The sequence below is a fragment of the Trematomus bernacchii genome, unplaced genomic scaffold (assembly GCF_902827165.1).
Source record: "Trematomus bernacchii unplaced genomic scaffold, fTreBer1.1, whole genome shotgun sequence".
In the NCBI taxonomy this organism is placed as follows: Eukaryota; Metazoa; Chordata; class Actinopteri; order Perciformes; family Nototheniidae; genus Trematomus; species Trematomus bernacchii.
Genome location: NW_022988007.1, coordinates 868,222 through 882,291, shown reverse-complemented (window position 1 = coordinate 882,291; position 14,070 = coordinate 868,222). Strand labels below are relative to the sequence as shown.

Below are 14,070 nucleotides of genomic sequence, written 5' to 3'. Positions count from 1 at the left end.
TCGGGGTCAAAGGTCAAGCATAACCTTTCACCCACAGTGTCATGCACACACCACGTACAGGCCTGGTTTAGGAGCTTTCCAAATCTACAAGAACACTAACTAAAACACATTTGAAATAATTCACAATGAGGTTATGTGAGCGGTACTGTCGTATCTTTCTGGCTATCTGTTAGCATGAGGTGCAGGGACATTATTGCTCAACCATGCTGGGGCTGCCTTCAGAAATTTACATAGATCAATACAACACTGTCATGCTAGCAGCTGACTGCATACGTGAAATACAGGGAGTTAAAAAAAATCAGTAAGAGCAAGATAAAAAAGTCCTTTAACTCTTCTCTCTTCCACTGAGCTGTGGCAGTCCTCTTCCTCTGAGTTATTCTTAAGGTCATGTTTCCAGCAGCTCAAAAGTCAGATACAGATATGGATTGACAAATCAAACCCTATTTTGAGTGTGAGATAAGGCAGTCAATATGAGGTGATGGTGGAGAGGTGAGGAGGACAGACTTTGGACCCACTTCACTTCTTCGGCTTCTTCTCCACCGGCTGCAGCCTCGGTTTTTATTTCTCTTCTCTCATGAACAACATGAAGGTTGATTTTGCCCCCCTGGAAATCCCCCTGCAGAGGAGACTGCAGACGGCTGCCGTGGCGCAGTGGGTCTTCTCCTTCATTGGCCTGGGTGAGTGTGCATGTTTAAATGTGTGCCTAACATATGGATATGATACTGATAGTAACGGACTGCTAATCTAATAAACAACTCCATTTTGTTTCTTTACAGTAAGTGTTAAAACATGTTGTTTCTTGTACAGTGTTAGTTAATGTGAGCGTTAGAGAACTGTTGTCACATTTGCATGAACTGCTGGATGGCCAGAAGAGGGAGCTAGTTTGAGTTCGTTCTAAAACCAGTTGCTATAGTGGTGCTGTGATCATCTGTATCTGTAGGCTGACACGGAAGTTAGCATCACAAGGGTTACCTCAACAAAAAGCATTGGGATTTTTTAATAGGATTTTAGGATATTGCCGGAAAAAATATCTGTGGCAACGTTCATTTTACTAACCCTAACCTACACCACCTTTTTGAATTAAAGCGTAAATGCAAATCGCAAGAAGTAGGCTAGCTCAATCGTACAAACTAATCACAGTTGCATGACATGACATCACAACCGCTAAGCTAAAGGTGGATAATGTTGGGCGTAATGATTTTTAGGGTCTCCTCTAGATACTTGTTAGCAACAGCCATTTTAAAAACACCAGTGGGGTATTTACTGACGTATTGTTTCTCGTAGAACAAAAACAAAAACATTCTATAAGCTTGTGTTAAAGGTGGGGTAGGTAAGTTTGAGAATCCGGCTCGAGATACACTTTTTGTTATATTCCATGGAATGCTCTTCAAATCCCGATAACAATGAATATCTTAAGTGCTTTGACAAAAAATCCATAAAAAAATGTCATCTGTGGAAGCTGTAGTACTGTAAAAAGCACGACCAATCATTTTAGCCCGCCCGGCTAAAATAACTGGATGGCCTACCTGCCTGTCAGCCTTCCATCTGTGCACAAACTTATCTCGTGCCCTCATTGGTCATGTGCACGTTCATGTGTGTTGGAGGAGGGGCTCTGTAAGGAAGTGGCAGATTTTTTCCGGTTGTGTATTTTCAAATTCTAGCTCACTCGAGCTGGTTTCTCCAAAATTACCTACCCCACCTTTAAACACAGACCTTATTTAATGAATTTAACGAAAAACTGATTCAAATAACCATTGACTGCAAGTCAAGGGAACCCAGAATTGCTAAAATGCTAACTAATTTCCGGTTTTAGGAATCATTCCTGCAGAACTCTATTTCATGTGTACGCATCTAATATCTCCACACAGATCTGAAAGATATACAGTTCTGGAAAAAGTTAAGAGTCCACTGCAGTATTATCAGTTTCTCTGGTTTTAATATGGATAGGTATGTGTTTGAGTATATGCACTGTTCTACAAACTACTGACAACATTTCTCTGTGTTGGAATTCACCAGACACTGGAATGGAATGGCTGTAGACATGTAGAGATTGAGATTTTAGAAACATTTGCAGTGGTCTCTTTTTGTCTTCTTCTCCAGAGCATTATGTTGTATATCTACCATGTTCCAGATGTTTTTATTTGGAATTGATTGTACATACAATATTTTTTCACAAGCCATGGTGATACAGCAGGTGTTTTTCTGGTGTTACGGTGACTTTTATGGGCAAAATAAGGGGATGCACAGCTCCACCCAACACTTTTCTATTTTAATACATGCAGATAATCTCATCACTGGCATCCAGAAAATTACCTGATCATGATCATTTAAAGGTATAGATAGATACAAGGGGGTTTGGCAACTCTACATAGACTGTGTGCATCCAGATAAACCACAGCTATCAATGAAAAACTTTACATCATCAAAAAATATAAGAACCTAATACCACAGGACAGTAACCACAAAAACCACTGATGTCCTCTCAAGCAGAACTGAACACTATTGACACCAGCTATTCATAACATGCTTATTCCAGCTAATATGATCTCAACAATCTATACAGAGTGTTTTGCACTCACTGTGAGATAATGCTGCTCACGCCCCTCCTCTCTCCTCAGCTCCCCTCTGCATCTTCATCTTCCTCTACCTGCTGTTCACTCGCTTCTGGCTGATCAGCGTGCTGTACGCCGTCTGGTGGTTCTATGACTATGACACCCCAGCACGTGGGGGCCAGAGGGTGCCCTTCTTGTGTGGCCTCAAAATGTGGGACTACATGCGAGATTATTTCCCCGTCAAGGTGAGAGACAACCTGAAGAAATCCCTTTCACAAGGCCTACATGTCAATCACTGCTTATGCTGTGTATGCACATACCTGCCTTTAAGCAGCCCTTTAGTTCTGTTAATTGTGAGGGCTTCACCTCTGCAGGTCAGAGAATAAGGACCTCTCACTCTGCCAGTTTATCTTATCTTTGATCTCCACCTACATGTGAGCAGCAGCCCCTTATCTCTGTCCTTGGCAGCACATGTAGGAGGCCCCAGCTCCACATAGCCCCCCCAGAACAGGTACACATTATAGTTGTCAGATTAAACACAGTGCTGTCTACGTGTATTTGACTAGTGTTTGTCAGAGACTCTGTCAATAGACTAATGGACTCTGAGATACTGTAGGCTACTGCAGGACAGGACTGTGCTGCATACTGCACGAGATGCACAGCCAGATGATGTTCATTGGGATTATTATCATATACTGTATTAAACAGTTATATACTCTGCTGATCATTTGAAAGAATAGTATGAGACTTTATTCACTGTCTTGCTGTCAGTAGCAGATTGACACCACTCCAATATCTGGTTTAGCTTAGCTTAGCATGATGTCTGGAAGCAGGTGTTAGCAGCTATTGTGTTTCGGTTATTACAGTTTTATGGGGTTGTGTGCAGGACTGGGTTTTTGACATGCAATAATCAAGAATTGCCTTTTAACTTAAGGGTGAAAGAAATACTGTAATAGAGTGGCGAAGTCCCTCCCCTTCCGGTGGACCTCCATGGGACCTTATTTCGGAAAAATTATGTATTGAAGTCAATGGAGAGAGAAAGATTATCTTTCGATCCCGTTTGAATTGTGCCATGAATTACACATATGTTGTTTGTCAATTTAAAAGATAATTTTGCAAGTCAAAAAAAAAAAAATGTGTCGTAAAACTGTGAAGTAACACATTTGTTTGTGTGAAACGCTCAAAGAACTACATCTGATCTCTGGTCAACAACACACGTCACCAAGATGGCCGTCACTACTGTCTTGTCAACACAAGAGACTACCCTCACTATCACTACAATGAAACACGTCCTGAAGAATGTCATGCAAAGCTGCCTGCCTTCCTTCCTTTGATTCTCTCTGAACTGCCTGGTCGTTTTAATGTTTAATGTCAACCATTTGTGCAGATAGCATGAAGTAGAGAAGATCGCTAGCGTTAGCGTTAGCATTTCTCCCCCGGGCTTAAATTGTGTATTATAGAATGATCACACCGGTGACAGTACTATTCAAAGGGTTCACGAAATATGACTACTACTCTTACTGTTTAACATTTTGGGTTACTTAATGTTACTTCATTTTAAGGCTAATAAAAATGACAAGGCTGTAATGCTAACTAACGTGCTAGCTACTAGCTAGGTAGCTAACTTGATCCACACACTCCTCTTTCATCAGACGGGAAGCGAAAGAACGAGCAAGACCCATTGCTGGTATAATAACAACCTGGTACTAAGCACACAGGCACAAAGTTATCTTATCTTAGCCAGCGCCATATAGATAGATTCTATCTATATGGCGCTGATCGTATATATACGGTATTATACGTGTATCGTAGTGTCTCAATTGTGACATCACTTACGCGACTCTGGGATTTGTAGTCTTTCTAGTTTCGTATTTTTCAAAGTCTTATATTTCAACAGTTTTAAGACAAACTGTGACTTTTTTGACATGGAAATGATTTTTTAAGATTGACAAACATCATATGTGTAATTCATGGCACAATTCAAACGGGATCGAAAGATAAGTTTTCTCTCCCCATTGACTTCAATGCATAATTTTTCCGAAATAAGGTCCCATACCCCGGAAGTAAGTGGGAGGGACTTCGCCACTCTATATACCACAACGTGTTGTGTTTTGTCACTTCAGTTTTTTAACAAAAAATAATTTGGAAGGTTGAAAGCACTTGTCGGTACTTTTGTCACCTTTGGACAGAGCCAGGTTAGCTGTTTCCACCTGTCTCTGGACTTTATGCTAAACTATGGTAAACATGACATTGCTCCTGCTTCATATTTGACAGACAGACATAGGAGTAATGTCATACATTGTTCAGTAGAAAGCAGTGCATTTTCTAAAATGTCAAACCTTTCCTTACATCTAGTTGCAGAACAGTGTACTTCCAGCAGTTATTTTTACAGATGTACTCTGGCTGCTTGCCAGATGCTGCTGAAAACTAGAGTACAGAGGTATTAGGTAGTAGAATAGTTACAATACTGAAGGCTGCAAATGGATGATCAGTTTCATACATTTGTGTCTATAAACTGCGAACTCTCTTCCGTACAAAACAAATGCATTTTCTATACAAGGAGAGTTAAGTTGGCATGCTTTCAGAACAGTGCTTTCAATGGGACATTACGAACACCCTCATATAGCTCTGACCAACACACCTGACTGACTGTGCCCTCTAGTGGTCATTGATGAGAAGTGCATACATATAAGATGTACTTTATTGATCCCAATTTGGGAAATGTTTGAATGATGATGATTTGAAGCACATTTCATCACAGGATTTTATCTAAAAATCGACAGTAGTGTGATGTTGGGTGTGTGCATTTTGAATGATGAATAATAACTGTAGAATCAGACAGAACTGAAGGTAAGAACATCTAGCGCAGCGTGCCTCTAGCAGGCCTTACACTTTGGACCGTGCTGATAAGAGTGCAACAACAACTACATTAGTTTAACACTATTTATTTTTTGGAATCAGAAAGGGACAAAGTCCATAATTTGCTTTTGAAAATAAACTTATTTAAGAATTTTAAAAGGAACATTTTTCACAAGATTTCCGAGTTGTTTGTGTCTCTAAAATAAAGTGGGTAATTTCCTTGTTTTTGCAAATGAATCTTTACAGCCATAAATGATAACACAGTAATCCATATTGTTTGGTTGGACACACTGAGCTAATCAGATCCTGCATACAGCATATGTTTTTTTTTAAAGGCTGCTTTATCTTATATACATTTAAAACATATAATAATATAGGCAATTTCTAGATCAGGAACAATTGTAAAACAATTAAACAACAAAAACAGCAAAATAATAAGAGCCAGGACGAGGTTTGATAAGGCAGTCACACCGTGAGCACCATAAACACTGCTCCATATAAGAATACCAGTCAGGAGAACACCGATACAGAAGTGATACTACAATCACAGGGACATACATTTAGTGAAATGAATATTATCATTCAGTCTTAAAAGGATACAAGATAATAGGTGGAAAATAGTAATTATATAAACATATATAATGATGGAAATTCCAATGGAAATAAGTCAAACTAAGGCAAGTATAAAGAAAAAAGGCATTTTATTATGAAATGTGTAAATACATTTGGTATTAATCTGAACGTTGGATGAAGCCAGGTACAACATTTTCGTTTTGTACAAACGATTTGTACAAAGGGAATTCTGGACATCTCTTTACATCACGTACATTCTTACCTTGTATATCATTAAGAAACTTTCCCCAAATTATCATTTAGAATTATTTTTTTTAGATTACATGTTTTCAAAAAGGCTTTATTATGCAAATGTTGGTTTTCTTTCGGTACATTTAGAAGAAATATACAGATGTCAATAGTAAATCATCTGAAAGAAGACATGTTATAGGAGGCAAAATAGCTATCTCTAAATTGACCGGTGCAACATGAAAATACAGTATGAGTATTTGAAGGTGTTTTATAACAACTATAAGGAGCTAATACACAGGAGAACAGAATATGTAACAGTTCCAGAAGAGATAGAATGGGGAAGACATCATGACATCTTTTCACATGATTTACCACGCCGTAAATAAAGCCAATAACATGGTGAGAGGTATTAAAGATCTCGTGTGAATGTTTATCAGTCGAAATATCACTTTGAATTTGTTCTCTCTGTAAAAATAAACAAAAATAAAGTTATTACCAAGAATGAGAAGTTCCAGGGTTTGCCCTCATTCTGACTAACCCAGACCTAAACGATGTATCATCTGACTGTATGCAGCATTAGGGCTGAAACAAGGACTCAATGTCAGGGTGAAGGGAGGCAGTGTCCTTTCATTCGTTTCGATGGTGTGTCTTCGCCCACCGTTTCTAATAGCAGCATCATCAGCTCAGGCAGATCACCAGCTGACGTGCGCTCACTTCACAACTAAAGGACAAACATGTCTGCATGCAGGGAGAGCTATCAGGGTTCACATCTGACGCTCTGCAAGAGGCCAATGAGGCTTTTCTGTTTCAAGTCAAAGTCAAAATGTGTACAAAAATGTTATACAATCAAATTGAATATAAATATCTAAATACACATAATACATTAAGTAAAAATGTGCAATGAAATAGAATAAAAATAGAATAATAATATTTCTAAAAACAGAAAAAGTTGAAGTAAAATGGTGCAGATAAAAGGTTAAATAAAATAGAATACAAATATGTATTCAGTCATAAGAAGTTAAAATAATGTACAATACAAATATTAAAATGTGCACATTGTACCATATGTAACAACAATAAATATATGTATATTACTAAAATCCTGTGGTGTATTAAAATCTCCTTGTTGCTGCTCTGTGATTGGAATGGACAGTTTTCTGTTTATCAGCACTGAGGGTCCTCATCATTAGGAACTCAGCTAACAAGTGACTCTGTGATCCAGGGCCCCCCGGGAGCAGGGGCCACAATACAAACAGAGCCACAACAACAGCAGCCTATAGTCTGATTCAGATCTACAACAACTTGTTTGAGTGATACAAGACCACTGGAGTCCATTTTGATTCTTTCTTTTAATAATTCAATTGAAGCATAAGAAAGAAAATAGTAATAATAGTAAGTAAGTAATTCATGAAATGTATTACGTCAACGGATTTAACATAACTGTATGAAAGCAATAATATTAAGTTGAACCAAATATTTTGTATTTAAACTTAAAGTGGACCTATCATGCTATATTATAATAATATAGTGTAGGACCATACCTATATAAGGCATATTTATACTTTTTTTTTTTCAAAATACCAAACAGATCATGCATTTTAGCCATGCCTCATTTCGCTCAATTTGCACTTTTGTAGCTCTGTTTTTGCAAGGGCAGATTCTGTGAGAACAGCACCACCTACAGGCCTGGCATATGTACATAATACATTTAATGAAAGTCATTGTTTATTTTCTTCAGTGAACAGTGAGGCGTCACATTCAGATACAAACAGTGGAGAGAGCACATTGTTGTTGTTTTTTTGTGTGCATAATACTTGCTTCAAAACAAACGACAGCACACGCCTCTTGACTCTGACAGTGACCCCCACTATCCCCCCCATCCGCTCTCTGGACCTGTAGGCACACACACCCTCTACAGATATATCTTACACATAGATATCTTATCTTTTACAGTTGAAGATATAGAACAATATTTCTGACAAATCATGGAAATATGACATCATTTCAAGGACTGATAACGTCAGTAAAGCATTCAAAACATCTTCTGTGTTGAGTGCAAACATTGATCTGTTGGCTGCTGCAGTTGCATTGTGGGTAAAGCAGGCACCATGTGTTGACAAGTAAGATGAATGCATACAACAAGAAAGATGATATCTTTGATTCTAATGCCCTGATTTTGACACAAAAAAACAATTGTAGATAGTGATCTCACCATAGTAAGTATTTCAGCGCTAAATCAGTACTGTAGTTTATTGTTTTTGAATGTTTGTGTAAGTGGAGTTAAGCTATGTGAATATTGTTTACTATTGCAAATAATGTCACTGTATATCCAGTATTCACAAACAGAGCAGGAACAACAGAACCTCACAGCAGGCTAGACAGTCCTCTGAATCTTTAGTGATGTGTGTTTCTGCGGGACAGGTGAATGAACCCATGGTGTATTGATCCATTGCTGCAGATTATACTCCTAATATCTTCCTCTGTCTGGAACTAAAGTAGGTTTAAAAGAAAATACACAAGAAAATGTCTGTTCCTCAAAATTATATATAAAATACATTACTTGAATTAAAGTTACTTTCCACACCTGAAGGTACAGTGTGTGTATGAGGGGAAGTGTGTCTGACAGCAGGCTGTTTCTAAATACTTTGCACACAGACAGAAAAGCTGGACACTGGGGAAATGGTCTTCCTCAAAGAGCTGACAGTGTAGTCAACTCTTTAAGGAAGAATCAGATCATAGGAAATAACATATTCTACATGGCTAACCTGCAACATTTTTTCTCTGTTCCTCACCAAGTTGGTGAAGACAGCTGATCTGGATCCGAGGCACAACTACGTCCTGGGCTTCCACCCCCACGGCGTGCTGGTGGCGGGGGCCTTCACCAACTTCTGCACCTACGCCACGGGCTTCAGAGAGCTGTTTCCAGGCCTCACCAGCTACCTGCTCATGTTGCCCCTTTGGTTCAGGGCCCCGTTCTTCAGGAACTACATCATGTGTGCAGGTGAGGGCCAGAGACGTTGGTTCTCAATCAAACCGAAGGGGTGTTCCCTTCCCTGTAGTGTTCTAGAGGTTTCAGTGCATGTAAATGGTCTGCAAAGGCTAGAATCCCTCTCTCTCCCACACACTCCCCCCCCCCCCCCCACCACCCCGTCTGCCTGAAGCACCTCCATTGGACTCCTTTGTTTACTTCTGTAACATAATGACATCACTATGTAACACTTGCACTTCTATTGGCTAGTGTTCCGACACATCGTCGTGATAGGCTAAGGGGCGGGACATCTCTAAGCTGTTGACCAATCATAACAAAGCCGGCCAGCTAACCAATCCGAGCAGACTGGGCTCTGGTTTCAGACAGAGGGTGAAAAGAGGTGCTGCAGCACAGACAGTATGAGAAGAATAAAGAGCTTTTTGAACATTAAAGCATGGAGACATGTCCCAGTAGAGACACTAAGTACAGACGTGTATCTGACTTTATATTAAAATGAGCATAATATGTCCTCTTTAAATGTAATTGATTACTGTATTCAAACAGTGTTAGTACTTGACATGCTAACAGTTTTTTTATGACATTCTTGGTTTGATCTGATTTATTTTGATCACTTCTCGTTGTCTCTTACTTCACTGCAGGTCTGATTCCTTCTGACAAAGAGAGTGCCAGCTATCCGCTCCGCAAACGAGGAGGAGGCAATGCTGTGGTAACAGCAGTGGGTGGGGCCCCAGAGGCCCTCGATGCCCACCCTGGGACCTACAATGTACTCTTGGCTCAAAAGAAAGGCTTCATCAAAATGGCGATGGTACACGGGTAAGAGCAGAGAGCCCTGGGCCAAGAGGAACCTTTTCTGTTAATAGAGCTGATTCTCCGAATGGTTGTATGGCCTGTGAGAGGATTTGTCCATCTACTCCTTTGAGGTTTGTTGCATAACGGGCGTGGCCTCTTGAAACAGAGGCTTATTCAAGCTCCTCACATGGAATTTCCTGGGAAAGCACATAGACTGTTATGAAATCAATTCAGTTATTGAACGATAAACAGAAGTAAAAAGTAATACAATTAGTGAAATTATTTGACCAGTATATCATTCTTTTTTTTCAGTGCTCATCTGGTGCCAGTCTTCTCTTTTGGAGAAAATGAACTGTTTGATCAAGTGGAAAACAAAAGAGGAACCTGGCTTCGATGGATACAGGAGCGGCTGCAAAGCATCATGGGTATCTCCCTGCCTCTCTTCCATGCACGTGGCATATTCCAGTACTCCTTTGGTCTCATGCCCTACAGGAGACCCATCCATACAGTGGGTGAGTATACTTTGCAGATTGGTGCAGTACACACAGCAGGATCCAGGACCCAGTTGGCTTCCCTTTGCACTACAGTAGTCTATGGAGTCTGTGTCATGTGTTTTTTCCAACATCGACTTTGTTTTGCCACATTTTGAGTATGAATGCTGAAGGTGAGAGACCCAAAACAGGCAATAGCACGCTGTCAATCTCCAACCACTTTCTTTCCCACTGACAGACTTTGCCACTTTCTCTTGATAAGGTCACATTTGTCACAAATCAAAAATAACCAAAATCAAACAATTTTAGTGGACGTACGTTGACGGTGCAGAATTGCCTCAATACTTACCAAATCTGTACAAAACATGGTCCCAATAAGTCACTTAAACACAAGACCATTGAAAAGAGGGTCAAGGTTAACCTGTAATTAAAGCCTGTATTGAATGTGGCTTTACCTGGCAGGAAGAAATCCATTCGCTACTTGATTTTGGCAGAATCCTCATGTTGCTGGGTTGGGAAATACATTTGGAGCTAACATGGTTAATACTAAGTCCTCCAGTAGCACCAAACTGACCACACTGCTTTTTTGTAAAGTACACTGACTCTGTTTTGTCTCCAGTTGGAAGGCCCATTCAGGTTCAAAGGAACGAGAAGCCAGCTACCGAGGAACTGGATGCCCTCCACCAGCTCTACATGGACGAACTCAGCAAGCTGTTTGACGAGCACAAAGAAAACTACGGCGTGGACAAGGACACACACCTGCATTTTGTCTGAACTGGACTGATATTGGAGTGAATTTAAATGTATATGTATTTGTAAAGATGAGGTAGACATGACTTTACTCTCAATTGGCCTGTAAATGAAAGATAAATCAGCTTTTGTTGGTTCTCCAAGAAGACATACTGCTGTATTCGTTAATATGAGGGAGGACTCAACAACCCTATCAAAATGGAAAAGTGAAATAGAAATGCTTATGTCTTCATAACTGAGACCTGGCTGTTCATTCAGATGATTTCAGGGCAGTGTGGGAAAGGGTTGGGTGACACAAGTTTTCCTCACCACCTCCCAGTGGGGGCTTCTGTCTGGGTTCTAGATTTGGTGGAAGACTTTCTAATACAGGGTCATAATGTGAATTTGGGTTGCAACATTTTTTAAAGAAACAGTCATTAATCATTTGGGGATTTTGTATCTATCCAAGTGCTATAAACAGGGAAACACCACTAAACTGAATTTCGTTATATATTTTTGTTTTACACATTATGCCCTTGAAACATTTAAGAAATCATTTAACATTAGAGTGTTGTAAAGTAATTTAGTGCATTTACACAAGACCAATTTTTGTACTTGAGCATTTTTATTTCTGTGTCCTTATGTTTGGCCAAATATTGTACTTTCTAATGCACTACATTTATGTTTGAGCTAAAGTTACTAGTTACGTTTCAGATTTTGATTTAAAATTAGAAAGGTTTTTGAAAATAAACCTGAGATTCCCAATATCTTTGGACCGAAAACAGCTGTGGTCCTTTGAAACATGAAACATGTCTTTGGGTTGTAAGCAGTTCCATCAAGAGACATTTCACTGATTGTTTTATTCAATAACAGTTTGTGGCCAAATACAAATTAAACCTATCATCATGCCTTTAATGACAGATGTCTCTGTGTGTGTGTGCGTGTATATGTGTGAGTATACATTTCAATAATCTCTTCAAACCTTGGACTTCACGCTTGCCGTGTGTGTTTCTGAAGATGTGAGGGAGCTGCGCCTCAAGGTTAGTAGTAGCTGGTAAAAAAAGGTAAAGGTAAGCTAGGTATACCCATCTTCTGCCTCAACCTTCTGTATGCATATTTTCCAAAATGTTGAGCCATTCCTATTCCTATTTTAGTACCTAATTTATTTCCTGTTTTTAAATTAAAATATGGTTATGACCGGCTAAGATGTGCATTCCTATCAAACATGATGCAAATTGAGCTGTGCACAAACTAGACTGAAGTTATCCAACATGCTCAAAGATCATGAATACGTGTCTCATTTATTGTTTTATTAGTTCTAAATTCCACATTAAAAGTTGAGTGCCCGGTTTTGGATCATGTTCCCAAATGATAAGACTGTCTGTGACATTTGGTCGACACGTTTTATCTCAGATGGCAGGGTTCTAATATTTCCAAATGAAAGGACAGATTGGACAATGCCCTGATGCTTTCAACTCAGTCTGGACAAGGTTAGTGTGAGTGTGTGTGTGTTGAGCTGATTAAAATGCTGACTAAAAGAAAAATACTTACTGTGATGCAAGAGAGACGAATAATTGGAAACTTCGGGGCATTTTTAGGAAGGAAAAACAGCAGTAAAAGGATGATGCAGTAAGTGTGTGGTGGTGTGTTAGGACAAGACTGGCCAACCTGTAGTGTAATGGAACAAAAAAACATTTAAAGGTGGGGTAGGTAATTTTGGAGAAACCAGCTCGAGATCGCTAGAATTTGAAAATACACGACCGGAGAAAATCTGCCACTTCCTTATAGAGCCCCGCCTCCAACACACACGAACGTGCACATGACCAATGAGGGCACGAGATAAGTTTGTGCACAGATGGAAGGCTGACAGGCAGGTCGGCCATCCAGTTATTTTAGCCGGGCCGGCTAAAATGATTGGTCGTGCTTTTTACAGTACTACAGCTTCCACAGATGATATTTCTTTATGGATTTTTTGTCAAAGCACTTAAGATATTCATTGCTATCGGGATGTTAAGAGCATTCCATGGAATATAACAAAAAGTGTATCTCGGGCCGGTTTCTCAAACGTACCTACCCCACCTTTAATGGAGTAAACACACTTTCTGATTCAAGACAGGTTTCGGCCTAAAGTGCTGTGATTGGATCAGGCCTTCCCTACATCCATGACCTGGTTAAACCATAAAACCCATCAGTTCCCACTAGACATTGGTCAATAAAATACAAATAAAAACCTTCTCACTTAGGTATGTAGCATTTTCAGAAGCACTCTCAATGGTCTGGCTAATTAAAAGCTAATGTAACTGCAGATTGCTGTTTTGACTTTGTACCTTCATAGTTGACTGCACTTATTGTAAGTAGCTTTGGATAAATCATCAGCTAAATGAAATGTAATTTATTGTAATATTCCTGTCTTTGATACCAACTGTATCAAAAGCTGATCCTCTATTGACAATCGTTATCAGAAGAGACCTATTTGTTTCATATATCCCAACAGCTCATATCCTGCAGAGCTGTAATCATAACGTCACAACAAACAATGTTAAACACAGTGACATACAAATCATAGTAGAGGACATAATGACAGGAAAACATAGACAACACAGTGGCCGTTTCTCAATGTCGAGTATACCTGCTGCAGAGCCACTATTTCAAGTATACTACATCATCGAGTGGCGCCGAATGCTGGGCATTTAACATGCATTTAAACAGTCCTTCGGTGCCACTCGATTACGTAATATACTTGAAATAGTGGCTCTGCAGCAGGTTTACTCGACATTGAGAAATGGCCAGTGATGAATGCTGCATGCTCTGTGTAATAGTAATGACACTAAAGTATTCATGTGTCACATTGGGGTCT

General features: G+C 39.5%; 1 protein-coding gene across 1 annotated transcript; it reads left to right on the top strand.

Annotated features, from left to right (window-relative positions):
* Positions 1–330: 330 nt before the first annotated feature.
* mogat2 (monoacylglycerol O-acyltransferase 2) lies at positions 331–12,131 on the top strand. Its single transcript, XM_034117264.1, has 6 exons — positions 331–677; positions 2,619–2,797; positions 9,012–9,216; positions 9,843–10,017; positions 10,306–10,505; positions 11,104–12,131. Exons 1-6 carry the CDS (start codon positions 575–577, stop codon positions 11,256–11,258), a joined length of 1,017 nt encoding a protein of 338 aa, XP_033973155.1. The 5' UTR covers positions 331–574; the 3' UTR covers positions 11,259–12,131.
* Positions 12,132–14,070: the final 1,939 nt, after the last annotated feature.